This window comes from Apis mellifera, linkage group LG6 (assembly GCF_003254395.2).
Source record: "Apis mellifera strain DH4 linkage group LG6, Amel_HAv3.1, whole genome shotgun sequence".
Classification (NCBI taxonomy): Eukaryota; Metazoa; Arthropoda; class Insecta; order Hymenoptera; family Apidae; genus Apis; species Apis mellifera.
The window spans coordinates 14,728,021-14,754,119 of NC_037643.1; the positions used below are offsets into that span (position 1 = coordinate 14,728,021).

At 37.2% G+C, this 26,099-nt stretch overlaps 1 protein-coding gene and 2 long non-coding RNA genes across 3 annotated transcripts in view; 1 reads left to right on the top strand and 2 right to left on the bottom strand.

The window, feature by feature from the left end:
- Nucleotides 1-3,831, top strand: part of LOC102655870 — a 30,168-nt gene extending 26,337 nt beyond the window's left edge. The window contains exons 3-4 of the long non-coding RNA XR_411892.3: nucleotides 1,414-1,610; nucleotides 1,887-3,831. This is a non-coding gene — a long non-coding RNA (uncharacterized LOC102655870). The remainder of the gene's footprint in view (nucleotides 1-1,413; nucleotides 1,611-1,886) is intronic.
- LOC100577636 (zwei Ig domain protein zig-8) overlaps nucleotides 1-26,099 on the bottom strand; it is an 81,375-nt gene that overhangs the window by 12,335 nt on the left and 42,941 nt on the right. Inside the window, exons 3-4 of the mRNA XM_003251536.4 lie at nucleotides 23,189-23,361; nucleotides 15,087-15,297 (exon numbers count right to left, since the gene is read on the bottom strand). Coding sequence (XP_003251584.1) covers nucleotides 15,087-15,297; nucleotides 23,189-23,361 — 384 coding nt within the window. The remainder of the gene's footprint in view (nucleotides 1-15,086; nucleotides 15,298-23,188; nucleotides 23,362-26,099) is intronic.
- LOC100577731 lies at nucleotides 7,768-9,998 on the bottom strand. The gene is made up of 3 exons (XR_001703510.2): nucleotides 9,007-9,998; nucleotides 7,877-8,137; nucleotides 7,768-7,796 (listed from the first exon to the last, which is right to left on the bottom strand). It is a non-coding gene; the product is annotated as an uncharacterized LOC100577731 (long non-coding RNA).

A 26,099-nucleotide genomic window follows, 5' to 3' on the forward strand; every position in this document is an offset into this window, starting at 1 on the left:
TAAATTGTACAATTACGAGAAATAAAAAAAAAAAAAGTTAAAATTCTCTTCTCTTCTACGTCTATTAAATCGAGGATTTTGGATTAGAATATGCAACCGAATTAACCAATCAGACCTTTCAGTACGAACAGTACTTTCTACTATCACGTAATGGCGCAAATAGGTCATAAATCTAATCTAACACGGGTATCGCGATGCGAAATATAGCTAGGTAGAAATATCGCAGGGAGGAGAAGAAAGGGGAGGGGATAGGGTTTAGCCCGATGATCCAGTTAACCAGGAAACTCGTAAGGTCGGTCTAATTCGGTGAATTAATATCTTAGCCGCCCGTCGATCTCTATCTCTAATTGATCTTTACTTGGCCTTCGTGCCACGACAGGAAATAAATCGAGGAGGCATCCGGATACCTAAACTCCGACCGCGACTTCGGCCGCAATTGAATCGCCGCGGTTCGCAAACGAAAAAAAAAAAAGGATAACAAAGTGGTTGGGTAGGATAGCGGTAAATCGACGCTCCGCCAAGAATAGAATTCCATTCGACGTTGATACACCGAAATCCCGGCGATCTAATCAATTTGATTCCAACGGATTTAAAACCTATCCAACTCTCTCCTTCTGTTTTTTTTCCCTTTCTCTTCTTTCGTTTCGTTCCTTTCGAATTCGTTGAAATTAGGAAATGAAATATATTGTGAAAGAGAAATGGATTAAAATCGATGAATCTTGCGTCAAATTTATTATACAAATAGATTCGTATTATTTTTGTTAGAAAAATGGAAAAGTATGGAAAGTTTGTGAAAATAATTTTACTATCTTTACTTTACTTTACTATTCTTTGTGCACAGAATATTGATGGGGATAAATTTGAAAAGTTGAGAACCCTCACGCAAAAATAAACACGATGGGGATATGTTTGAAAAGTTGAGAACCCTCACATAAAAATAAACACGAAAAATGTAGTAAATTGCCTCACTACACAACAATTATATATGTTACAATATCGATAACAGCGAAATATTATCATTCCCTGTACAAATAAATGATAAAATATCGCTTTCATAACGTAATCCATTAAGCGCAATAAAATAAAGAAACTACGTCTTGAAGCGAAACTTTGCAGGATGCCTACGTTACCGATCGGGCACAAGTATAAATGAAAAGAGCGAATGAGGCGGAACAGTTGGAGTTGGATTTTCTAGTTCGCGGATTAAAGTGATTACCGACGGCGGGGAAAGTTTGTAAATTTTCATCGTGTTCATTTGCGCGGTTTGAAAAGGGTCGGTGGAGGGGGAAGGGAGGAGTGGAAACGAGAAAAGCTTTTAACGATTGGGGGCCGGCCGAGCATATCGGTTACAGTAACCCAGGACCGATTCCTACAGAAGCATTGCTTAATCCTGTTTCGATAATCCTCTCACAGGCACTTCGACCAAATATCTCACCCCGAGCGTGGAATTGCGACGAGTTTGAAAGGTGCCGCGCCCGGAATCAAAGGGGAAATTTAAACGAATTATCCCGTGTTTCCTAATGTCCCGAACTTGGACGCTCGTAATCCTCTTTCAACTGGATACTTCAAGTCTCTATTTATCTTCGCCAGTGGCGCTGTAGAGAAGAACGGTAGGTAATTGAGAAATTTTTTTTTTTCAACAGAATCAATTCATCTGAATGAAAGCTATGTTAATATTGGCATTGCCAATTTTTATGATAAAAATTATTTTAAGAAACTGAACGTTGTATCTGTATATCCGAATTTTTTTTTTTGTTTGACGAAGAAACTAATATTTATTATTTTTCTATACTCATTTTTAATATCAGATTATTACATGAATACACCATACGTGATTCAAACTTTCCTTGCATACATTTCTTCTATATTTCTTTTCATTTATACAGAATATTTTACGCGAAAACGATCGACGTGAAAATGACGAGGACTAAGACGAATCTCTTCCGAAACGAAAAGGATTCACTACGCAGGGAAGCGAGAGGAGACTGAAATCCGAAAATTGGTCTCGACGAGGTGAACAACTTAAACCACCAGGAAGATTTTGTTTGATTCGAATCGAGTGCGGGGAAAGGAGTTGCACCAGACCCGATTATTGCGACACGTCTAGCAATTCCTGGGAAAGCATCGGTTAATCCGGTTTCGATAATCCTCCTGCCGGATTCGAGTAGTTTCGACTCGGAAGAGGGGATAAGATAAAAGAGAGTGGGGGCACGGGTTTAACCGTTCGCGCTCGGCCCGCCGATCAATCTCGCTCAAGAATTCGAATCGTGACTCGTGAGAAAATCGAGGGATCTGCTCGGAATTGATATATCGGATGCTAATGTACACGCGCTCCGTCTTCGTCCAAATTGAATAATAATTTAATAAATGGAATAGAGTAGATAGTTTGTGCATTATATATTATAAATTTAAATTTCCACGTATAATTTAATAATCAAACATGGCGTTAATTTATTAATTATGATATAAAAATTTAAATAGTGACATTTCGTTTACGAATAATCAAAGATACGATTAATAAAATAATTTAATTTTTATAATGCATTTCTTTCGAAATACATGTTTGAAAAATCGAATCGACTCGAATTAATTCGAACGATCTATCCTTGATCGATATTTTTCTACATTCTTCGATTATTTCTTTTTAATCTTAAAACAATCTAAATATATCTTGGCTCCGAGCGAAAAGACAAAAAGGAGGAAAAATTCGAAAGGAACGAGATCGAAGAGGATATCAAGGTGGATACATAAAGTTTCGCGAGTTCAATACGGTGGCCAACGATTTGGCCGATAGCCAATCTCTTTCCAGTCGGTTTAACTGAAATAAAGGTTGTCATATTGAGAATTTGTCGAAAGTAATGTAACTCGCCGAAAGCAGAGGGCGAGAGAGAGAGAGATGGAATCTCGTTCCATCCGTTATTTTCCAGGATTATCGCGGACGATAAAACTGGTCCGTCATCGCGGTTGGGAATAACGATCGAGGTTGTTAGTCGATCGCGGTTGTCGAAAATAACCGCGAGCCTTTTAACCGGACCTCTCCCCTCCCCTCCTCTCCCTCTCTCTCTATCCCCTCCCATCCGTAGCCGCGGCGGCGTTGCGCGATTTCTCTCGTTCGAAAATTTATCGCTCGGCTGTGATTAATCCGCGGCGAGAACGTATTTACGAGCGTGCTTCAACGACGCTGTAACCGCGGACGAATGCGCTGTGCGTTCGAGCGTATTTTCAAGGTGAACGGACATTTTTCCATCGATCCGACTCGATTCGATCCTTCGCCCGAAATTGCCGCCATGTTCACGCGTACACCGTTCCTTATTTTACTGCGAAGATATTATTCGAGGAGGAGTATTGAGAATTCGTTGATAATTATTTTTTATATAGTTAGTTTAGTAGAGATGATAAATATTTTGAATATTTATAAATAAAATATTTTGAAGCTCCATTTAAAAATATATATGTATATATTTATTGTAGAGAAATATTGAGAATTTGATTTATTTGTAATAAGGAGACGCAATTAATTTTCAAAAAGATTGTCACGGATGCTCGCGTTACATTCCTCCTCCTTTTATCGACAACTCTATTTATTCACTTTCCTCCGTTAATAGAGGAAATGGTGGAAATGTGAAGAGTAGAATAGAAAAGACACGAATAGGAATAATATATAATGAGATATTTAATTAACCTTGTAATGCGTTCGTATAAGTAAATTAATTAAAAAAAATAATAGATTGTAATTTTCAAAGTGGAATTAATAATCTTCTAATGGAATATATTATCTCTGTCTTACCTCTTATCTTGGAATAATAATTTTAAAATCCTATGTAAAAATTATTTTGGAATGTTTTCGAATTAATAGAGTAATTTAATTATTAGAATAATAATTTTAAAATTCGTGTAAAAATAATTTAAAAAATTATTGATGTCTTGATTTAAAAACAATTTATGTCATAAAAAACAAAATGTAAAATCAATTTGATGTAACATAATACTATTTCGAATTTTAAAATTCGTGTAAAAATAATTTAAAAAATTATCGATGTCTCGATTTAAAAACGATTTATGCCATAAAAAATAAAATGTAAAATCAATTTGATGTAACATAATACGATTTCGAATTATTTTTTTTTCAGTTAATTTTCAAGTTATCTTTGATCTTTTATCATCATATATTATTTTTTTCTATTACTTAACAAATATTGTATGAATAAAGTAAATTAAAAAAATTTTAATAGACATACTAATTAAGAAATAAAATAATTGAGATAATCCTATATATATATAACACGTAACGTAATATAAATATGCATAATAATTTCTATGAATTAATCATATTATTGTTCTTGTACTTTCAAAAAAATTGCTTTTGAATTTTCAAATCGATAATTCGTATCAAAACGATTAATAAAGAAAACGTTTAGAATTAATACAAATCGGTATGGAAATGTGCGAGAAGTGTGTGAGAACAAAAATATTTATATCGGAAACATTGAAAATACGTTGTAAAATTGATTGTCGACTCGATAAATAGTCATCGAGTCATGGTAGTGTTGTAGAATATGGGGAAACCACGTTACAAAAATATTGTATTACGGAAGAATTGTCGCAATTTTTGTTCCCCGTTTCTCCGTCGAAATTGTGTTTTCAAAATAGTTGCTACGAAAGAAGAAGATTGATTGTATATTGAAACTTAATCTCTTCAGGGACACACGAAGAGGCATCGTTACGGCACTTTCAAAGCAACGATTGTCAAGCGAAAATAAAATATTATCGGTGTTTCGATTTTTTCTCTTCCCTCCCCTTTTTTTTTTCTATTAAAAGATTCTGATCGAGTCTTCAAAATTTTAATTCAAAAAAAAAAAAAGGAAAAAAAAAATTAACATATATTTGTATTCCTCGAAAGATTAAAATAATAGTAAAATTTTACTCGACGCCTGTTTTCAGAACTAAGACAAAGAAAATAAATTCGTAAAATTTGTATTCCTCGAAAGATTAAAATAATAATAAAATTTTACTCGACGTTTGTTTTCAGAACTAAAACAAAGAAAATAAATTCGTCGTAATTTTAAAACGCTTAATAATCGATATTACACGGGTAACGAGCGAAGTTACGTTTACGATTACGGCTCAACTTGCGAGAAGATTCGAAACAATAATAAACATTTAATCGCTCTTTCGTCCTCACCTTGGCACTAAGCAACCGTGCACGAAGTGTGTTTACGCGACGAATGAAACCGATCGGGACTCCCTCTGAACCGCACGGATAGTCCTCCGAAAATTGTTGTCCTCGATCTTATTAGAGGAACGAATATTTCGAGAACGACTTTTCGAGAAGTTGAGCCCGAGTATTTGGAGCGAAACGTCTAGTGACATTATCGTGGTCTTTTGCGAGCGAATGGCTCTTCTTGAACGGTTGTTGAACGCTTGGAAGTTCTCCCCTCTCTTATGGGCGAGTAGGGGAAGGAGAACTTCGTACACGCTTAACGTGATTCGTTGAGAGCGCGCGTGTACATCGAACGTTATCTTATCTTATCTCCGTTGTTGACAAAACGGTCAAGTTGCGTCGATATTTTATTTGTTAAATGTTCGTGCGCTTGACTCGTTTATTAACCAAGATTGTTTTGAAATTCTATATTCGAATTTTGGGCCGGAGAAAAGTTTGAAATTAATTAGAAGATTAATTCATTGATCATGTTGAGAGAGATTATGCAATTTCGATTTCGTTTTCAAGTATGAAAACGCAAGGGATAAGATTTTTTTCACGTGTAAAAGGTGAACCAATAATCTATCGATACTATTTATAATTTAGTGGTATTCAATTAATTAATTTCACTTACATTTTGTCTGTATATCGTCGATTTATATTTTTTCGCCAATTTATACGATTTTCCCTGGAAATTAATTAAACATTCTAAAAGATTCGATAGATTAATTTTAATTTAAAGGTACAACTCGTTGGAAAGTATTATATGCCGAGTCGAGTACGACGATAAAAGGGTTGGGATTTATAAACCTTCACCGTCTCCCGGCTTAACCGAAAATTTCCAACCGAAACTTTTTCCCTCCAATTACCTTTGCTCCCCGCGAAGTGGCAGCAATTTCGCCAATCTGTAATAAACCTGTTCGCCGAAACTTTGCTTGGAAAAGGGAGTCGGTCTCGACTAGCCACGATGAACCATAACGTTGTCTTAACCGAGCCTTATTTAAGAATTTTTTTCTTGCTTACGTTTACGTTCGAAGATAAACTCTTTCATCGAAACGATCAAATTAAAATCGCACATTTCATTTTTTTTTCCATTCTTTCTTCATAACTTCATTCTTTGAGAAACATTTCATAAATTCTTAAGAAAAATATATATAAAAAAGATTCCAGACGTATCAATTTTATTTGCACCTTTTGCATTTGTACCTTTTCAATTTTTGACAAAACAAAAATTTCCCAATCTCCTTTTGTTTCAATTTCTTATCACGAAAAAAGAAACGAATCGAATTCGATGCATCAATTTTCCAAAAAAAAAAAAAAAAAAGAAATCAATATTTCTCCACTAATAATTAACACGCTCTCCAATATCTTTACAATATCCTTCGTTTCATGTTCCATCCCAGCGGCACAGGTCGTTAATGGACGAAGGGAATCCCGGTCTCATTGTTCGGCCGATGATCAAAGCCGTGGGTCCGATTTCCGTGACTGCATCCTGGAGATACGCGAAACCCTATATCGGCCGGCGCATCCGCATACGCAATCAATTTCTATCGTTAATGGCGTGGATGGAAGATTATTATCGAGGAATGCTCGTGTCGATGATGGAAGAGCATGGGGCACGTAATTCGGGCGAGGATATGGCGCGTAACGTATGGGGAACAGGGATCCTGGAACGGCCGTAGGAGCGAATGGTTTCGATGGTTTCGAAACGCGCCACCAATAATGCACGCGTCGTACGCACGCCTCTACGCTTATCCCTGATGTTACACCTCTCTCTCTCTCTCTCTCTCTCTCTCTCTCTCTCTCTCTCTCTCTCTCTCTCTCTCTCTCTCTCTCTCTCTCTCTCTCTCTCTCCTCTCTCTCTCTCTCTCTCTCTCTCTCTCTCTCTCTCTCTCTCTCTCTCTCTCTCTCTCTCTCTCTCTCTCTCTCTCTCTCTCTCTCTCTCTCTCTCTCTCTCTCTCTCTCTCTCTCTGTGTGTGTGTGTGTGTGTGTGTGTGTGTGTGTGTGTGTGTGTGTGTGTGTGTGTGTGTGTGTGTGTGTGTGTGTGTGTGTGTGTGTGCGCGCGTGCGTGCGTGCGTGTGTGTGTGTGTGTGTGTGTGTGTGTGTGTGTGTGTGTGTACTTTGCTACGCACGCGTATCGTGCGAATAACGAAAATATTCGAAAATATTTTGATCGAGATGTATGGCATCGATGATAAACGCGACGCTCGCACGCTTCTGTCCATGTTTATTATTACATCTACTTTGTCTATGGTATAGTGTGTAATAGTATAGGAAAATATAGGAATGCTGTTTTGTAGAAAAAAATTTTTAATTGTAAAATTGTAATAAATTAAGTAAAAATAAATGTGTTGTAGCGCAGTAATAATTAATATAAATAAGATTTCTTGAGTGATAATGTTTTAAAATTAATTTTATTAATGTATCTTTTCTTTATTTTATCCTCTTCATTCCTGAAAATGATTTGTCTCTAATATTTCTTCAAATTTATCTAATAATCTCTTGATCTGTCCCATTTCTTCCTCGAAACGCAGGATTATCCACCAATATTTGAATATTTTTATATGTAGAACGTTTCGAGTTTTCGAATATTCACCTGGAAATATTTTGAAATTTTTCAAAAATTGAGCATGTAATATATACATATATATTTATAATAAACAATTTTATTTGTACCAAGATTTGGAATATTTTGATGAGATGAGTTCTATACGTCGGGTGAATGTCCTCGTGGATCGAGTCCGGCGTTATTGTCCTTTCGAAAACCAGTCACGATTTTCAACCGCAATGGAAATCGCTTTGCGACGCCTTCAACCTTTTGCTTCGAGATGGTATGTTTCATTATTGATCCCCCCACTCTCTTTTCACGTACCGGAATAATTTATCCACGCCTCTGGCTGACGTTCCACTCGCAGGTCACGTCACGAAATTGACGATCTAAGTATTTACAGATGAAACGAGCCACTGTGCAGCGAATCGATTTCTTATCCTATCGTGTGCAGGCTTTCGCCCATAAATTGCCAGCAAAGTCCTTTCCGAAATCCTTTTGTAAAATAGTAACGACTCGCTTGGCAGTGATGATACATCAAAGATCAAATTCGAATGCTTCTTTGAGCGAACGACAGTCAACATTTTTATTTCACCACAAGTAAGCACAAATATCAAGTTAGAGCTCAGAGAAAGAAATTGTCGAACGCGACAGATCTGAATGGCGCGACTGCGAAATGATTATTCGTGTCTTCGGTAATGATCGAAAAATATAGAGGTTCGCACATTGTGTCGGTTTTTTTTCCCGGGCAATTATTCAACTAATGGAAGTTCCTCGACAGAGCGCAGTTAGCGTGGGTCGGTCGGAAAAAAAAAAAGGGTAGGGCGTTGCTGAAGGAATATATCGGTATATCGTGCATAGAGCGCGGCCAAGGCCCTGGTATTTTCACGAAAATAGCACGTTGCACTTGAGGCACGAGAGGTAATTACAATAGCACGGTGTAACGCCGAGGTTCGAGTATTGTTATCACGATGATCCGGCCACCCCTTCTCCTACCTTGTAATTATTCAGCCGGTACGCCACACCAACCCTATAGTCATTGAAATTAAAGCTTTTTGCATTTTCAACGGCGCGCCACAACGCCTCGTTAATCCGTCACGATGACGGCACTTCGTGGCTCGTATTAGCAATAAATTGCGCACGAGAACCGTCGCGATTCTATTCGATCTTATCAAAATACCGCTACGTAATTCACTCTTTTCGAATTTCACGCAAAACTTCTTTCTTAAACGGTTTCTTAAAGTTTGTAATTACTTACAGAATGGACTTTACCGATTTCAATAACTTGAAAATACAGGTTCTCGGAGACAAGAAGTTGTTTCTTGTACTTTTCTTTATTTGCACTTGACAGGTATACGACGATGGTATGACACGCGACGAAAATTACCGAAAAGAGCCGAGTATTAACGAAGATCGGCTCTGCGCAAGCGCAATACATCGTGCATAGCAGTGCCTCGCTCGCTTTCGCAGTAACAATCGACAAAAAATATTTTCTATCGTATCATGGGTAATTATACAAATTAGAGGGGTAATTATAGAATAACGATCAATTACAATTCATTTCAATTAACAGAAGACCAACTGTAATTCGTTTAAAGCTTGTGTAAATCTCGTTTATTCACGGTATACGATCAATCGTAAAAGATTCTCATATTCGCTATAACGTGCAACTTCTCTATTTACCCCAAGAGAATATTGTGATACGGTCTCGTCATAGAGATCAGTGACCCGCGTATTTCAATTCGTAATCCTGTCGTCCGATTTGCACAAGACTCTTCAGCCTGTATTTGCGAAGAATCTCCACTGTAGAGAGTTTGAGCTTTCGGAACAGCTTCGGGACAGGGAGTGTAAACTAACCGCTTCAAAACATTTAAACTCGAATGCTTCGTCACGTGTATTTTGAAACGGTTTATCTTATTGTGTCACGCGACGATATTAATTCGCGCGAAGAAGGACGGAAATTTCGATTTATCAAAGGAAATACCGAAACAAAGAAAAACACGATGATTGTATCCATTGTGATCGAATTGAAACGCTCGAGATATGAATATTGTAATTAAATTGCAACAGAGATCAGTTTATCAATTATACGTCTGACCTATTTCCACATCCATGATTGAATAATCGTGATAAAATCGCAAATATCTTTGCGTATAAAATATTAAATAAAAAAGAAAGAAGATAGAAAGTGTACATTTTTTCTCTCAAACTGAGAATAAATTTTTATTTCGTTACTAACGATTTGAAAAAATTCCTCTTTTTTTTCGTATCTTCCAAAATTAAATTTTATCGCGCGAAAGAAAAAACGAAATATAATAATTCAATATTCTTAATTGTTTTTTCATTCTTTCATACATACTTCGTTACTTGAAATGTGCAATTGTTTAGTTGGATACATACATCGTTTCACTTTTGTCACATTTTTATCTCGACGCACAATCGTAACGTAATTTCAGTGCGGGATTGTTTCGCTTGGCAAAAAATGATTCTTCTCGCGATCCTTCTTTCTGGTTTCACTGGAATGAAGGACGATTGTGGCAGGCCGAGAAGGGTAGGGAAATTTATGTGTGGCAAAAAGCCGAAATTGGTTTCCCGTTGGGGAACCAGATCGAAAGGCAAAGGCCTTCTCAACGACTATGCGAAATTTGAATTCACCGCGGTTACACGTCAATCGAAAGCCGTCAACTCCGTCGATAACTCGAACGATTCGGCCAATAAAATCGTTTCGCGCAATTTCAACATGGCTGGAAACGACGTATAACTCGATACATATTTTTAATAGGCCACGATTCCAATAGTTATTCGTGAACAATTTTTTTTTCTTTTTTTTTAAATTATTTTCAGAAGGTGAAACGAACTTTCATTTTTTCGAATTTCATGCGTTAAAAAATACATATCAAAATTTTATTCTACGATTACTAAATTGCCACGATTGATTTCACCTTTCTCTCTCTTTCTCTCTTTTTTTATTAAAAAAAATCACTCCATTTGTATTTATAATTTATTTAATCTTACAAAAGTCGCGTTAAAAATTGCAGAGATTTACAACTCGATCAAGATCCATTCTATTAATATTAAGAATGATCAAAAGGTGAATTGATGAATTGTTCCCTCTCCCTTTTTTTTTTCCCCCCCCTCTTAACACGAACCGGAATTTCTAAGTGCTCCCGTTTTGATTAATTAAACAACAGACAACCTAATTAAAAGGAGGAAATCGTACGCGGATCGCTTTTGTGAGAAGAATGAATTTTTATAGCCAGAGGGAGATAAATTTAAATGATAAATGAGATATCACTTCAAAGTTAAATTCAAACTTTCCAAAGTGATTCTTCTTCTTCTTCTTCTTTTTTCTCGTCAATTATTATCCATTTATTAACGGAGGGGAAATAATTAATTGTCATCGTCGAAACGAGTAACGGCTTTTATATGACAACAAATATCTAGCTATCTTTTAAACGTTTTAACGAATTGATTTTTATCGATGCTCGCGAAAATAAAAAGTAACGCCGTCGGTCGTAAAGAAGCTATAAAAAGTTGAACAGCGATCGATCGACCAATCGCGCAATCTTTCCTCGCGACAAATTCGCGATAAAAAGCGGATGGTTAATGAAAAGAAGATCAAGCATTCGAATAAAGCGTGTTATATTATCTTCCAAAATAACGTTTCTTCGAACGTAATTTTCGATTAAGAATTAAGAATAATAATTTTTATATAATTTTATCAAGAGCTTAATAATAGAAACGAAAAAATCGTTCGATTAAAAATTTGCTAAAATTTTCTAAAATATAAAATATCGCGATTTTTAATTTACGCGCGTTGATGAAAAAAAATTTTTTTAAAAAATGTCCGATAAATAGAAATTAATTCGCCGCGAAACGAGGGGAAAAAATTAGACGGTAGAAAGATATAATTCAGAGACTCCTCCCTTTCGTAATTATTACGATTCAAAAAAAGAAGAAAAAAAAAAAAGGAAAAATGCGACAGAATTACGTTGGAGAGGAAAAAAAAAATCGCAAATGAAATGCCGCGTTAAAAATTGGAAGATAATGGGTTAAAAGGGAATAATAATATCCAGTTAGGATAAGTAAAGAAAATCTCGCGTAAATGTTATTTTTTCGAATCCCATAAAGTATACAACAACGAACGTGTTTCGAGTTAATATTTCGAGGAATTAACTTTATTTCCGTAATGGGGCTCGGAGGTAAAAAATATTTCTCCTCTCTCTTTCTCGTATCAACGAAAACGAAGTTGGCTTTCATGGAATTAAAAGTCAGCGATAAAACGGAGGAAAATATTGTCGAGAATGACGACGATGATCTCGAGTCGATTCAATTTGCCAGAGGAGAAAAATTTTCGAAGAAAGAAAAGAAAAGAAACGCATATACTTTTCGTTCTCTCTCGCTCGACGAGTATCCGTTCCGAGAGATATTTGAATCGAATGTGGAGGGGATGGAAGTGAACAGTTTCACGGAGAGAGAGAGAGAAAGAACGATAGAATCGTTTCTTTTCCACGCATTCCAAGACTTGGAGAAGAGGGGAGGAGAGAAGATCGAAAGGCTCAATTTGTCGCAGCGATTTCACTTCGGGTATCGAGTGGCGAGAACGGAAGGAAACTCGGCAACAATGTTGTTTCTCCCGATTCGTCTTCTGGCCTGCCCTCCTTTATTTAGACGCGGCGAAAACCGACGAATCAACGAGCGAAGAATTCGTCGAATAGGCGCGATCCTTCCCCCACCCACGAAACATATCTTTCCCCGCTTCTCGCCGCGACTCTCGAGTCAAGTCCCAAGGTTCCGTTCTATCTTTCAGGCGAGCGAAGCGTGGCCAATTTGCGACGAGAATTGTCCTATTCTTAATCCCCGAGAGTCCAATTCCGTTTAACATACCGTGTCCTTCCTTACGGAATTTTTTTTATAATTTTCGTACAATTTTCGACGATGATAAATTTACGCCGGTTTCACGCGCTTTCGTTACAACACGAAAATACTTCATCGCGATCGTCTTTTCTTAGGGGAGGGGAGGAAAGAAAAGGAATCGATAAAAGATTCACAACTTTTAAATTGAATTTCGAAACTACTACTACTACTACTACTGGTACTAGTACAAACGAGATCTGATAATAAAGTTTGGGAACAGCTGGTTCGTTGTAAATTTTGCTTTAACCATGTTCGAAATACGAATCCCTTTGGAAAAAGAGGAAAATACGAGTGGAAAAAGAAAAATTCAGAAAAGATCGTTCGAAAGAATTTCTTCTCGATTCTTTATTTCATGCTCGTCCAATGAGATATAATTTTCTATTACTCGTAGTTTTCGTGCGTATTCGAGATGATCGAAGTATCGATAATTTCAACTGGAATGAATAATACGATTCTGGAAAGGAGCGATTGGAAGAAGATCCTTTGGAATCGATGGATGAGGACGTCAAGGATGGATCGACGAGAGTGAGCGAAACGGGTTTTGCGAAACCGAGTCACGAAACCGAACGCCAATTATCGACCGATGGTAATGAACCTATCGCTCGTGAAGGAAAGAAACGAATGGAGGGAGGAATCTTTCTTTCTTTCTTTCTTTCTTCACATCCTTCGATATTCTCTTCTCGCTCTATCGGATTCTCGACTCTTTTCTCGCGGCTCCACACTTTTTCCTCCCTTTCCTGTTTAATTTGTCAGAGAGAAAGAATCATTTACTAGGTTAGATCTTATTTCCAGACGAATCTTCTAATTTTCCTATCTCATTTTGTTTCTTCTTTTTTCTTGAGAAAAAAAGATACCAACGAACGAAAATTATCGTGTTAACTTTTTCAGATATATCTCGAGAAAAATTATTGTCGTTTATTATATATATATATTTTTCTTCCTGTAAATATAATTTCAATTTTTGTAATTGTTTTAAAAAAATCGTCGTAATTACTTAATATTACAAGAATTGATGAACATTACCTTAAAATTCTCGAGAGGAAATATCGTACATTTTCCATGTATTCCATATCCGGTGGTGGAATAATATCAAAACGACAAAATGGAACTCGCGTTATCGCGATATCTCCACGCGTATACACCACCACGTCGTGAAATTTCGGTCCGATTCGCAACAATTCCGGCCCAATAACCGGTAACTGTATCGGCGATCTTACCAAGGAAAATTTTCCACGAGATTAATAGATCGTTTAATCGAATAATAGTTGGATACAATAGTGAAAGCGTTCGATATTATCCTTCGCATAATCATCGTGGTATTTATGTTTCCGGTCGATTCCACCCTCCACCCTCCCCCTCATTTTCTAATTTCCACGTCAAACTCGTGGACGCACGCCCCCCCCACCCCGCGCCACGGTATAATTACGTTGCTCGGAACAATAACGCGGTTTCCTTTCATGTGGCCGTCGTCGCGTGTTCGATTAAACCGCCGATACGTACGTCACTGCCGCGATATCTGTTTGGTTATAAAGTCGGGTGGCGATAAGTATGCCCTTAAACCACGATATCCGCGTGGTAATTTCGCCCGCAACACCTCGCCTCGCTCGTTAAAACCAACCAACCTTCCATCCGAGCTTTCATTTTTTTGCGTTTCTCGCGTTTACGACGCGATACGAGTGCAATATACAAGGTGTATGCGTAAGGAGAAGCTCGAGAGGGGAAATGATTCCTCGCGCGAAATTAAATGTGAAACGATCGATTAAATACGCATGCGCGCTCAAGGAATCGTGTCGCGCGTGTTTCTTCGCACTTGTAAACTTGACATGTATGTAATTTATCTTAAAACTCGATTGAATCCTATTAAAATCAGGAAAAGTTTAAACCGCTGTAACTCCGAGGATAATGAAACTCGGTGGATGAATCGAAGATCGTTAGAAGCGCGGAATCTTGCTCTTTAAAACCATTTTTTATTTATTTCGATACGACTTCCGGTTCCCGAGATATCATCGTGTAAAGGAAATTTAATTTCCGATCGTTCCATTTAATCCGATTAAACCGTATTAAAATTAGGAAAAAATTTGAACCGTTATAACTTCGAGGATAGGGATTTTCGATCAACAAATGAAAGGTCGTAAGAAACGTGGAATCATGCCCTTTGAAACGTTCTTTAATTCATCCCGATATAAATTCCGGTTCCCGAGATATCGTCGTGTAAAGAAGTGGGCAATTTTTAAACGTTTATCTGCTCGCTCGCGTCTCGTCTCGTTGAGCTATTCCAAACACCGGACAAACGACAGACGCGATTCCTACACAAAGGCATTTCCAGTAAAAATTATCGATCACTGACAAAAAGTAACTTCAAGGGCATAAGTTTTCAAGTTAAGTTGATTTTCTTTTATAAAATATAGAGGGATAACTTACCGACCACGGTGAGGTACACGGAATATCCGATGGGAGGAGTGGTGGATATTTGGCACTCGTAAATACCGGAATCCTTCTTCTGAGCATATCGTATCCTCAGTGTCCACTCCTCCGTATGCGGTGTGTGCATTGCCTCGAAGCGTTGATCGCTCGTGTAAGTGTAACGACCGACTGTCAGCAGGTGAATGTCTCGATGCCTAACCCACGAGACCTAGAAAGACAAAATAAATTTCGTATTCGATTTTGACCTCCATGTAAAGATTTTCGAAATATTACACACGAAATTCGTCTTTACGACCTAATTCGATGACAACAACAAATTTGGGAAAGTAGGTTAGTCATAAAGCGGGAAATTAATCGACCCTTTAAAAAGCAGAAATGATTAGAATTCGAGACGCGAATTCGCGACCGACATGTTGAACGCGCGGTGTGTTTACCTGCTATTCACTGACCGTGTATCGTAAACACTACACGGTACACGGTATTGGACAAAAAACATACCGTTTTCGGAACGCGTATATTTACTCTTTTTATCGCACAGCGATAAAAAATATCTTTTATTTTATTTTCCACCTATATTTTACCCTCGAAACTATATAAAGAACAATAATGTACAACGCGTAGCGTGGCGTGTAATTGTTAAAGTATCATTTTATTAAAAAATTCTTTCCCAAAAATCTCTTCAATTTAAAAATTTCGAATAAAGATTTAGAACAGGCAAAAAAAAAAATTGCATTCCAATTATTCTATCTATATACAAGTAAAAATAAAATAAAATTATATTTAAAAGTACATCATAAATAATTAATTCTAAAATTTTATTCTTATTTAAAATTAAGTAAAATAATCCTCGACGATATGGAAGAAAGTTTTTTAAAGGCGGGCAAAAATTTGTTTGGAAGAAGCCTGTTTCCACTGGGTTTACGAGCGAGACGGTGTTGGCATTAAAAAAAAAAAAAAGTCGTATCCGAAGATAATGCTGCGGGATGCGAGGCACGTTGCATTATGTCTCGCTCGACATCCCTCGCCATCACCTTATTACCAACTCGCACGCTTTACAACATCGGAGATCGTACAACTTTTATCCCTCTCTCGTTCCTTCGTCCCTCTCCCCTCTCCCCTTCTTTCTAAGACATCCGTTCCCCCTCTTTTATAAAACCGTTATTCCAACCGCGGTCGTCGTTACCGTTAAGCTCGTGCATCGTTTCGTTCGTTATATAAATCCGTTGTTCCTTTATAAATCGTTTTATATTCCATCAGATGTGTCGTTAATAATCTAATTTGTCGCGTAATATACGGGATTCGAGTATCTATGAAAAATATGAAACGATAAAACATTTGATGAACGAAAGGATACGATTATTAATAATAAAATTGAACTATATAATTCTTATCGTATTATTAATCGACGTATATCTTATCTTTAGTTTTAGTATATACTTTTTAAATTGATTGATTTCCATGAAAATTATACAGTTTAAAGGATCGAAGTTGAACAAACTATTTTTTTTTTTTTTCGTATTATTCGTATAATTTTTTCCAGATATTTGGCCAGCCGTTATACGCGTTACACACACACACACACACACACACACACACACACACACACACACACACACACACACACACACACACACACACACACACACACACACACACACACACACACACACACAAAACACACACACACACACACACACAAAACACTCAACGCTCAACACACACGCGCGCGCGCGAGCGCGCGCGCACACACACACACACACACAAAACTCGACACATTCTCTCTCTCTCTCTCTCTCTCTCTCTCTCTCTCTCTCTCTCTCTCTCTCTCTCTCTCAAAACACTCAACACACACACATACATATGTATGTGCTTGCCTGAAATTTCTTGCTTAATTTAACGAACAAAGTAAATTTCAACTTTACACCGCATTATTTTGCGAGTCGAGCAATTTTCGATGTTAAATGAAATTTCTCAACCCGAATCACACAAGCGGGCAACCGCCCGCTTAATTCTTCGTTTCTAGCTTGTAATTAACGTGTCACCGCCGATTTTCAGAACGTTCTCGTCGCGTAACCGGGACGAGCTGTTCTCGGCTCGCGAGAATTTCATTTTAACAGATTACACAATGTCACAACCGATTCTTAAGTGAGATGTATATATATATATATATTTTTATTTTTTTAAAAATTCCTCGTTCTTCGTTGCGAGCTGCGCTGCATTTTCGTTTCGGTAAAGCGAGAAATCCTCCTCACGATTTTTCACGATAATTTATTATTTTTTTCTTTCGCTCACAAAGTTAAAATCTTTGACATCTCGATTCTCTATTAATGTTTTTAAATCAAATTATGAGACTTTTAATAATAACAAGTTTAAAATCTTCGAATTAGTATTTTTTTTTCGAGATGTATCGAGACATTTTTCAAAATTTTGCGCGCCTCCCTTCAACTTTTAAAATTGAATCTAACTTATCGATCGAACGTTAAGCACGATATTTCAGATTGTTTCGATAATATAATATTCTAGGAGTGGATATAAATTTCACGCTCGTTTAAATAATCTCGTAAAGAGAAATAGACGCGAAGCTGTGTGACACGGAAAGAAAAAAAAAAAAACGGAAGTGGTTTCGTAAGATAATAACGAAATTGAATTACGAAAGAGGGGTAGCTCGAGAGCTTCTCACTTGATTCATCGCGCGTCGAATACAGATGACACGATATAAAATTGTTGGATCGTTCGTGGGATCTACGATCTTCGATAAAAAAAAAAAAAAAGAAAAAAAAAGAACGCACGAGGCGTTGAAGAGCACGTCGAGGAAGAGAATTATTACGAGCAGATTTACGATCGAAAGAAATTTCTCTCGATCCAACCGTTGCCTTCGATAAATTAATTATTACCGGTCACCCGGTAAATGAAATAAATATCGATCGTCGCGTGAAATCAGATCCACGCGATGGAGAAACTAACCAACGAGAGATTGTTCTCAACGTGCGAAGAGATGCGAATTTTGTCGAGACGTGGCCACCGACGGCGCGAGGCCGAGTGCCGCTTTCGAGAGAAGAACTTGGAACGGTCTTCGACTCGTACGTTCGTTGGAAAAAGGATTCGACGTGGGTGGAGCGTGAAACGCGGTCTTGGGACTCGAGACGACGTTTTCCAGCCGCGCCAATCTCGACGGCGAACGCCATCGTCCTGCTCGAGAAGAATTATTGCGAACACTTGCACGATCAATTTTCGGGAACAGTGGACTCCTTGGGCAGCCCCTTAGCCCGATTCTGTAGGAATTTTCCTTAAATCGCTCGTCGTCAACGAAACGAGCAAGGATGCTTTACGATTACGAGCCTTTTTTGTAGAATTTTTCGAACGGAAAATTTGTAACTTCTTCAACTTCTTAAATTTTACATCTCGGAATCTTCTCAACTTTCGTCACCTCGAGCGAACAAAAATTTTAGAATTTTGAATTTAGATAAATTATTCATTAACGCGTGAACTTTGCTGTTGATTTATAATAAAAACTTTGCGATGAATTAATTTTATCGTCACATAGAGCAGATTTTTTAAAATCGCGAGAACGATCTAAATTATCGATATGGAGGTCGACGAGCATTATGGCGGACTGGATCTTGTTCTAATTAATGGAAGTTGCCGCGGTATTCAACCGAATTGCCTTACGTCGCTCTGTATGATCCGATTTTACCCATTATTCGCTTATCTAAGATCTTGTAGAGATTCGATATCTCTAACAAGAATCATTTTCGAACGGAATCTCGTTCCGAGTATCTCGTTATTACGATTGATCATCGCTATTTCCTTGCCAAACGTTGCCTAACATGATTACGTATATTGTGAAAATAATACGAGACGTATTTTATATATACGACGTGTCATAAGTAAGATCAAGCTGTTTTCTTGATAAACTGAATATTGCGAAAGTAACAATTTGTTTCGATCGGTACCTTTATTTTATCTTCGTCGGCTTTAACCGTCTTTCAAAACGTGGCACATGTTTAACGTCGAAATTGTCAGAACGAAATTTCGAAAATTAGTTTTGACACTGGCACGCTGTTCATATATCTTCTCCACAGACTTCGCATAACCTTTTTCTTGCCTTTTCACGACGTTCTCTCTTTTTCGATAATAAAAAAGTAAAATATGCCAAAAATACTTCTTTTGGTCTTGCATCTTTGTTATCACGCGCGAAAAACACAAAACCGCACAGAATCGAACGAATTATTCTCGTAAATAAACCACGAAATACTCTGAACACTCTCCAAACAACACGGTTTAGAATGAAGTTGGCTGGATAAACGTTCGACTAGCGACACTGGTGTGAAGAAACGAAATTATTTTCAGAAAAGCCAAATACATTTGGTGTGTATATCGTAGTCCGTGAAACGTTATCCTTGGTAAATTTTTTTACCGTAGTGAAATCATAGCATAATAATACTTGCAATATTTACGATAGTTTTGGGAGAAAGATATAAAAATAGCGAAAAATGTGCGTAAAATTTGAATGTAATCCGCCGATTGCTTTTTCTTACGAGGATGGAAGAGACGTTTCGAGAATCGCGTGTGGAACAAAAAATGTGCGCGTGTGTATTCAACTGTGCGGTTGAACAGTTACGGTACAAGTTTCGGAATAGGGAATCGTCTCTTGGCATCGAGCATGGTACAAAAGGCACGCTTTAAACTCATACATATATTACAAGGGATTCACCATTGAAACCAGCATGATGTAAATATATGAATTTTCCAGTGACCAAACTCTAAAAGCCATCTTTGCAAAACTTGGATCCTCTTCCCCCTCCCCCTCGTATTTGAATCCCTCGTTACATATTTATATATCGATAAAACAGGGAATTTCTCGCTCTCGTTCATTTTCATCGTCTTTCGAACTCCTCTTCGAACATTCGATTCTTTTCGATACGTCGTATTTATTAATCGACGAAATTAAAAATACAGCTCGAAATACACCTTTAAATATTATTTATAGACGCATTTGTGAATTAATTAACGTGTATAAATTAACGGGTAATCGATAGCTCCCGTAAATTCAACGCGAAATTATTGGAATATTGCATAATACGCGACGCAATACCGTCGATATTATTTATCGCCGGGTCTATCTTCAACCGCGGTGTTTAATTATTTTTCCATGTTATATTATCCACTGTTAAATAACCTTTTTAAACCATGTTTTTTTTTATGCGTGCAGTATTATTTTGTTTCAAGTAAAAATCCCGCTAAACACTATTGTTAATTCTTCAACTGCGGATACTTTTAACACAATCGATCGCTCTAAACGCAAAAAAAAAAAAAAATATATATATATTTTACTAAAATCAAATCATAATACTAGACAATGTAATTCTAATTATTTTATAAATTAGAAAAACTAATAAGAAAGAAAGTATCATATAATAAAGCATATATTAAAATTTTATCAACTATATTCGTCAATATTTTGTTCAACGCGCCTTTTTCTCGAGGAACTGGAAGAAATAGAAGACTTATCTATATTATTTAAATTACATATAGAGAAAAGTTCTATAAAAATATACTTTGAAAGAGATTCGAATAATAAAATGAAGAGTAATAAAACTAATTTTTTATCTTATACTGGATCAAAAATACACTAAAAAAATGAAAGCATATCGAACCTCAAACTATGCATTTTATAATCAACGATAAGGAAAATAAAATGAAAATAAAAATATATACATTCTAATTCTATATCTTCTTCTTATTCTAAATATAGAATATCAAAATGATATTCTATATTTATAAAACATTATTTTTTATTGTATTTATTTTATTTTTATTTTAACGGTGTATGTAAGCATACATCGCATATTAGCAAAAATTAATATGTTATTTATATACCACGCCTATAATTTTAATATATGGTTTCATGAACCGCACCCGCAGTTAATTAAATCCAATGTATAGAAAATATTCGACGTGATACTCACGATTTTCAAAATTTCGAATTTTCCTTACACACAATTTTCGTGTCCATTTCGAGGAGTCGAAGTGGAAATCGACCTTCCTCTTTCTCCGCAAAGCGCGGAGCACACTTCTTGTTTCGCATCTCGAGCAAATACCACGATTATATCTCACGATTAACTACCCAATTTCTAGCAGTGGTTCGTTTCTGCCTGCTTTCGAAACACAGTGGCTCCTATGCATACATAGAGTTTATCCTGTGCATTTGTGCTTGTATATGTGCACCTCTCTCTCTCTCTCTCTCTCTCTCTCTCTCTCTCTCTCTCTCTCTCTCTCTCTCTCTCTCTCTCTCTCTCTCTCTCTCTCTCTGTGTGTGTGTGTGTGTGTGTGTGTGTGTGTGTGTGTGTGTGTGTGTGTGTGTGTGTGTGTGTGTGTGTGTGTGTGTGTGTGTGTGTGTGTGTGGTGTGTGTGTGTGTGTGTGTGTGTGTGTGTGTGTGTGTGTGTGTGTGTGTGTGTGTGTGTGTGTGTGTGTGTGTGTGTGTGTGTGTGTGGTGTGTGTGTGTGTGTGTGTGTGTGTGTGTGTGTGGTGTGTGTGTGTGTGTGTGTGTGTGTGTGTGTGTGTGTGTGTGTGTGTGTGTGTGTGTGTGTGTGTGTGGTGTGTGTGTGTGTGTGTGTGTGTGTGTGTGTGTGTGGTGTGTGTGTGTGTGTGTGTGTGTGTGTGTGTGTGTGTGTGTGTGTGTGTGTGGTGTGTGTGTGTGTGTGTGTGTGTGTGTGTGTGTGTGTGTGTGTGTGTGTGTGTGTGTGTGTGTGTGTGTGTGTGTGTGTGGTGTGTGTGTGTGTGTGTGTGTGTGTGTGTGTGTGTGTGTGTGGTGTGTGTGTGTGTGTGTGTGTGTGTGTGTGTGTGTGTGTGTGTGTGTGTGTGTGTGTGTGTGTGTGTGTGTGTGTGTGTGTGTGGTTCCCCCCTCCTTTCGTGTAATCTCGACCCCCCTCCTTCTCCCTCTCCTCATATCTGGTGTCTCATGCGTGGACACGCTTTCCATATCAACGAAATGTATTAATCCGTGTGACATAGGCGGTGGCCGAGCTCGAGCTTTGCATAGAGATGAGTCTCGAGATTAAAAAATACGACGTTGCCTTCCAAACGTGTGAACGTGCTTCTTCCCTTACACGTTTAATGTACACTTAATGAGGCACGCTCGACAGTTAGCGTTCAACCTTTAACCCTTTAACTGCGGGCGTGGTTTATTCAAACCGCATATTAATAAAATTATAGAGGCGGGTGTGGTATATAAACAAACGTGTTGATTTTATGATGTAAACGTAGAGCATGAGGAATACGAATACTTTTCTAAATTATATTTCTCATAGGTAAGGAAGGAGGAATCGTTGTTATTACGATCTTTGAACCGAAAACGCGAATTGAACCGACAAACTAAAAACTAAAAACTTTGGTAATTTGTTTGTTTCAGCGATAAATTTCGAAGGATATCGAACGAAGTAGGTAAATAAATATTGTGGCCGGTTCGAGTTGAGAATCTGGCCGAATAGAATTTTCTAAACGAGTCACGTGGCACGTTTCGGGCAGGCTTGGCGATTAGAGGGGATCGATTCGAGCGTATGATTCGTCAATAGGCGGAACAGCCGTTGACGTTTCAACCGATCTCGTAATACCACTCTTGGAATTCGTGTGCGCGTGACGCGCGGACAACAACAAATCGGTTGACCCGGCACGCGTGATGTTTGACATCTCGTTTACCGACCGCCGATACGCGTGGAATTCTCGATTTTTCGAACTCGTGAATTCGATTCTCGCGTTCGATACTAATTTCGAAATTTCTTCTTTTTTCCGCGAAGAGATCGAAACATTTCCATTATATAGAAAAATATAAATATAATCGATCCTCTAAACTTGATAAATTTTATCAACAATATCAGAAGAATCGATAACGATAGGAAAATAATACATCACTTTATATTTTATTATTTTATTAAATTTCTAAATTTAATTTTCTTTACACTTTAATATGTAAAACTTATTTACGATTTTTTCACCAAATTATTTCATTTAATTTTTCTATTAAATACACACAAGATAGATTATTCTCACCGCTTGGACGCCGTTTTCTCGTTATATAATAAACGAAGGAATTACTTACAGTTCTGTTCCCAAGATTCTTCACTTTGCAAACGAGTTGAATAGTCTTTCCAACGAGGCCCGTCACGTTCGACGCGCGCGTAGTGTCGAAGTAAGGATTCGGATCCGGCGTGGCATATTCTTGTATACGATCGTTATCAGCCTCGATCAAACGTGTGCTACGCACAGCCTCGTCTGAAAATTAAATTAATACGAAATTCATCGAAATTCGATTCAACATTGCATCGACACATTAATACGTTTTCGTTTTTCGAGAAATCGAATAATACGCCAAATTCCTTTTTCTCCTTCCTTTTTTCATCGTGCAAAGCAAACTCTCGAAGAATAATTTACTTTATCAAATTACAGCAGAGAAGAGTTCGATAATGCGCTTCGATCCACGAAACTGCAATAATTTAATAAGCAATAATACCGGGGATAACAGATAAGAGAATATTCGGTTCCTTTTGAAAAAAAATTGAAATCTATGTAACATTCTGTTATAAAATGAAAAAAAAAAAAATAGGATATTCGAGTACGGCAAAGGGAAAGCTTTTCAATGTTGCGCGGAGAATTTGAAAAAAAAAAAAAAAAAATTGGCGAGATACACGCCAATATTTTAGCCAACTTTTCTATGAATCAAAATATACGAAAATAAAGAAAATTTCGATCCGAGAAAATCGGTGAAAATATTCGAAAAAGCGTATGTCCCATTTCTATCTCCAAATGGATCATTCTTCGGATTTGCTTTCTGTTTCCAATTATTTATTTAAAATATTTTCCATCTATTCTTCTCGCACGTGTAAAAATTAGAATTCTTATTTTCGCTTCCAGAAAGACATATATATATATCTTGAGTGGCCTCGGAGGAATGCTTCGCAAAAAAAAGTTTCTCTTTTTCCAGCCGATTACTCCGACCATAACTCTTATTTATACTTTGTCATTTTTTACTTTGCGCTTGCTTTCTCACTTGCACGTACATATATCCCAACTTATTTTACCAACCTTACCTACCTTACTTTACCGCTCGGATACGACGATATTTATTTACGTTTTCATTTTCTTTCGGAATATATTCGCTCCGCGAATAAGTTCTTAACCTGTTTATAAAAATATAATGTCGAATATGTGGATTTTCTTGTTGTCTCGAATTGGATCGTGATCGGACCGCAACTTCGACGTTGGTTCGAGTTTCACAGTTTCGTGGCGGTAGGAATATTATTTTCAACGTTTTTATAAGCGTGGCGACCATTAGCTTCGAGCGAGGATGAGTTTTTATTATTCGTTATCGACGAAATTACTTCTATTGAAGAATTGAGGATAGAGAGAGAGAGAGAGAGAGATGCGTAAGAAAGACGAAAAACAATAACAGACGGTGAATGTCATAACAGCAGTTAAGTCGACGAAAGGTGAAAGATATAATAAAATATCAAACGAAAAACGATACAGAGTTTAATATTCGACAAATTTATATTCTTTATACGTAAAGATATATAAAATATGGAAATATAAATATTTTATATATTTTAATTAAGTTTAATGATTTTAATTAAATCATTTTCAGTTAAAAATTCACTCGAGTTCGGCCGAGCAAAAAGAGATTTCGAGATTTCGAAAAATGCTTAAAATACTAAAATAACTAAAAAAATAAATTTAAAATAATAAAAAAAAATAAATAAATAAATCTGAAACAATTAAAAATATTAGAACAACCAAAAAAATAAAGTTAAAACAATTAAAAGGATAAATCTAAAAAACAATCAAAAAAAAAAAAATTTGAAACAACTAATAAAAATAAAACAATAACAAAAAAATAAATCTAATAAATAAAAATAAAAAATCTGCCAAAATTTGTCAAAATATAATAATAATAATAACAATAATAATAAAATCTTAACGAAGTCTTCTTGTCCGATATCCGGCGACACGGATCGAAAAATTGAAAGAAAAAAAAAAAAGGAAACGAGAACGTCGCGAAATTTGGATTACAACCGCGACCGAGAGGTGAAGGAGTGGGTATATTGGTATTTTCGTGTCGAATTTATACGCGTAATTCGGGCACGCCGCCGATCGGTCGGTGAACGCACGAACAAACCCTGGGTTTCCTCGCGGAGCCGAATGGCCGCACGAAAGTACACACCGACGGGGAACGGGCGGCGCATAACTATGCCCTGTGTGTTGCATCCTGCACTGCGGCAAAACACGTTCGCACCAGTGCGGCCAACTGCGTCTAACGGCGCGCTACGTGCGCCGTAAAATCGAATGAACTTTAATTTAAACTTTTATCGGGATACGAAAACCTCCCCATGCAAAACATCCCATGCAGATCTCTCCAATCGTCGCTTATGCCCCCCCCCCTTGCGCGATTCTGGTATTTGGATAATTATTGGAATTGTTGATATTTTCAGGAGAAAGGCGTGGTAAAAATATGAGCGGCGATTATGTAAGTATTTGGCAATCTGATCGGCGATATTTTCAATTTTCAGTTGTTTTCGAGCACAGGGGTGAAAATTTTGAGGAGATTTCTTCTGCGAGTTTGCAACGATTTTTCACTTTTCAGCTCGCCCCGCCACTTGGCGCGAAATATTTCCCCGCTACGTGGCCGCGACAGCATCGTGGATTAACCATTTTTTTCGAGTGACTATAAAGTATCTCTCTGACCGCCCACGTCACGTCACACAGGTGCGCGCCGCTGCTGGATTTAAGAGGGGAAATATCGGTCGGTCAGAGGGGTTAATCAATCACGATACGACAAAAATTACGATCCACCGTGATAAAATGGGCGCGATCCCTTTCAACTTTTTTTTTTTTTTTTACTAAACTCGATTTTTATACCTGCTGAAAAATGCTCGAATCGTTCAATCGATGCGCTCAAAAGAATACATCGTATACTTTACACAGAATAAAGCTTGGATTCTCACGTAAAAAATATT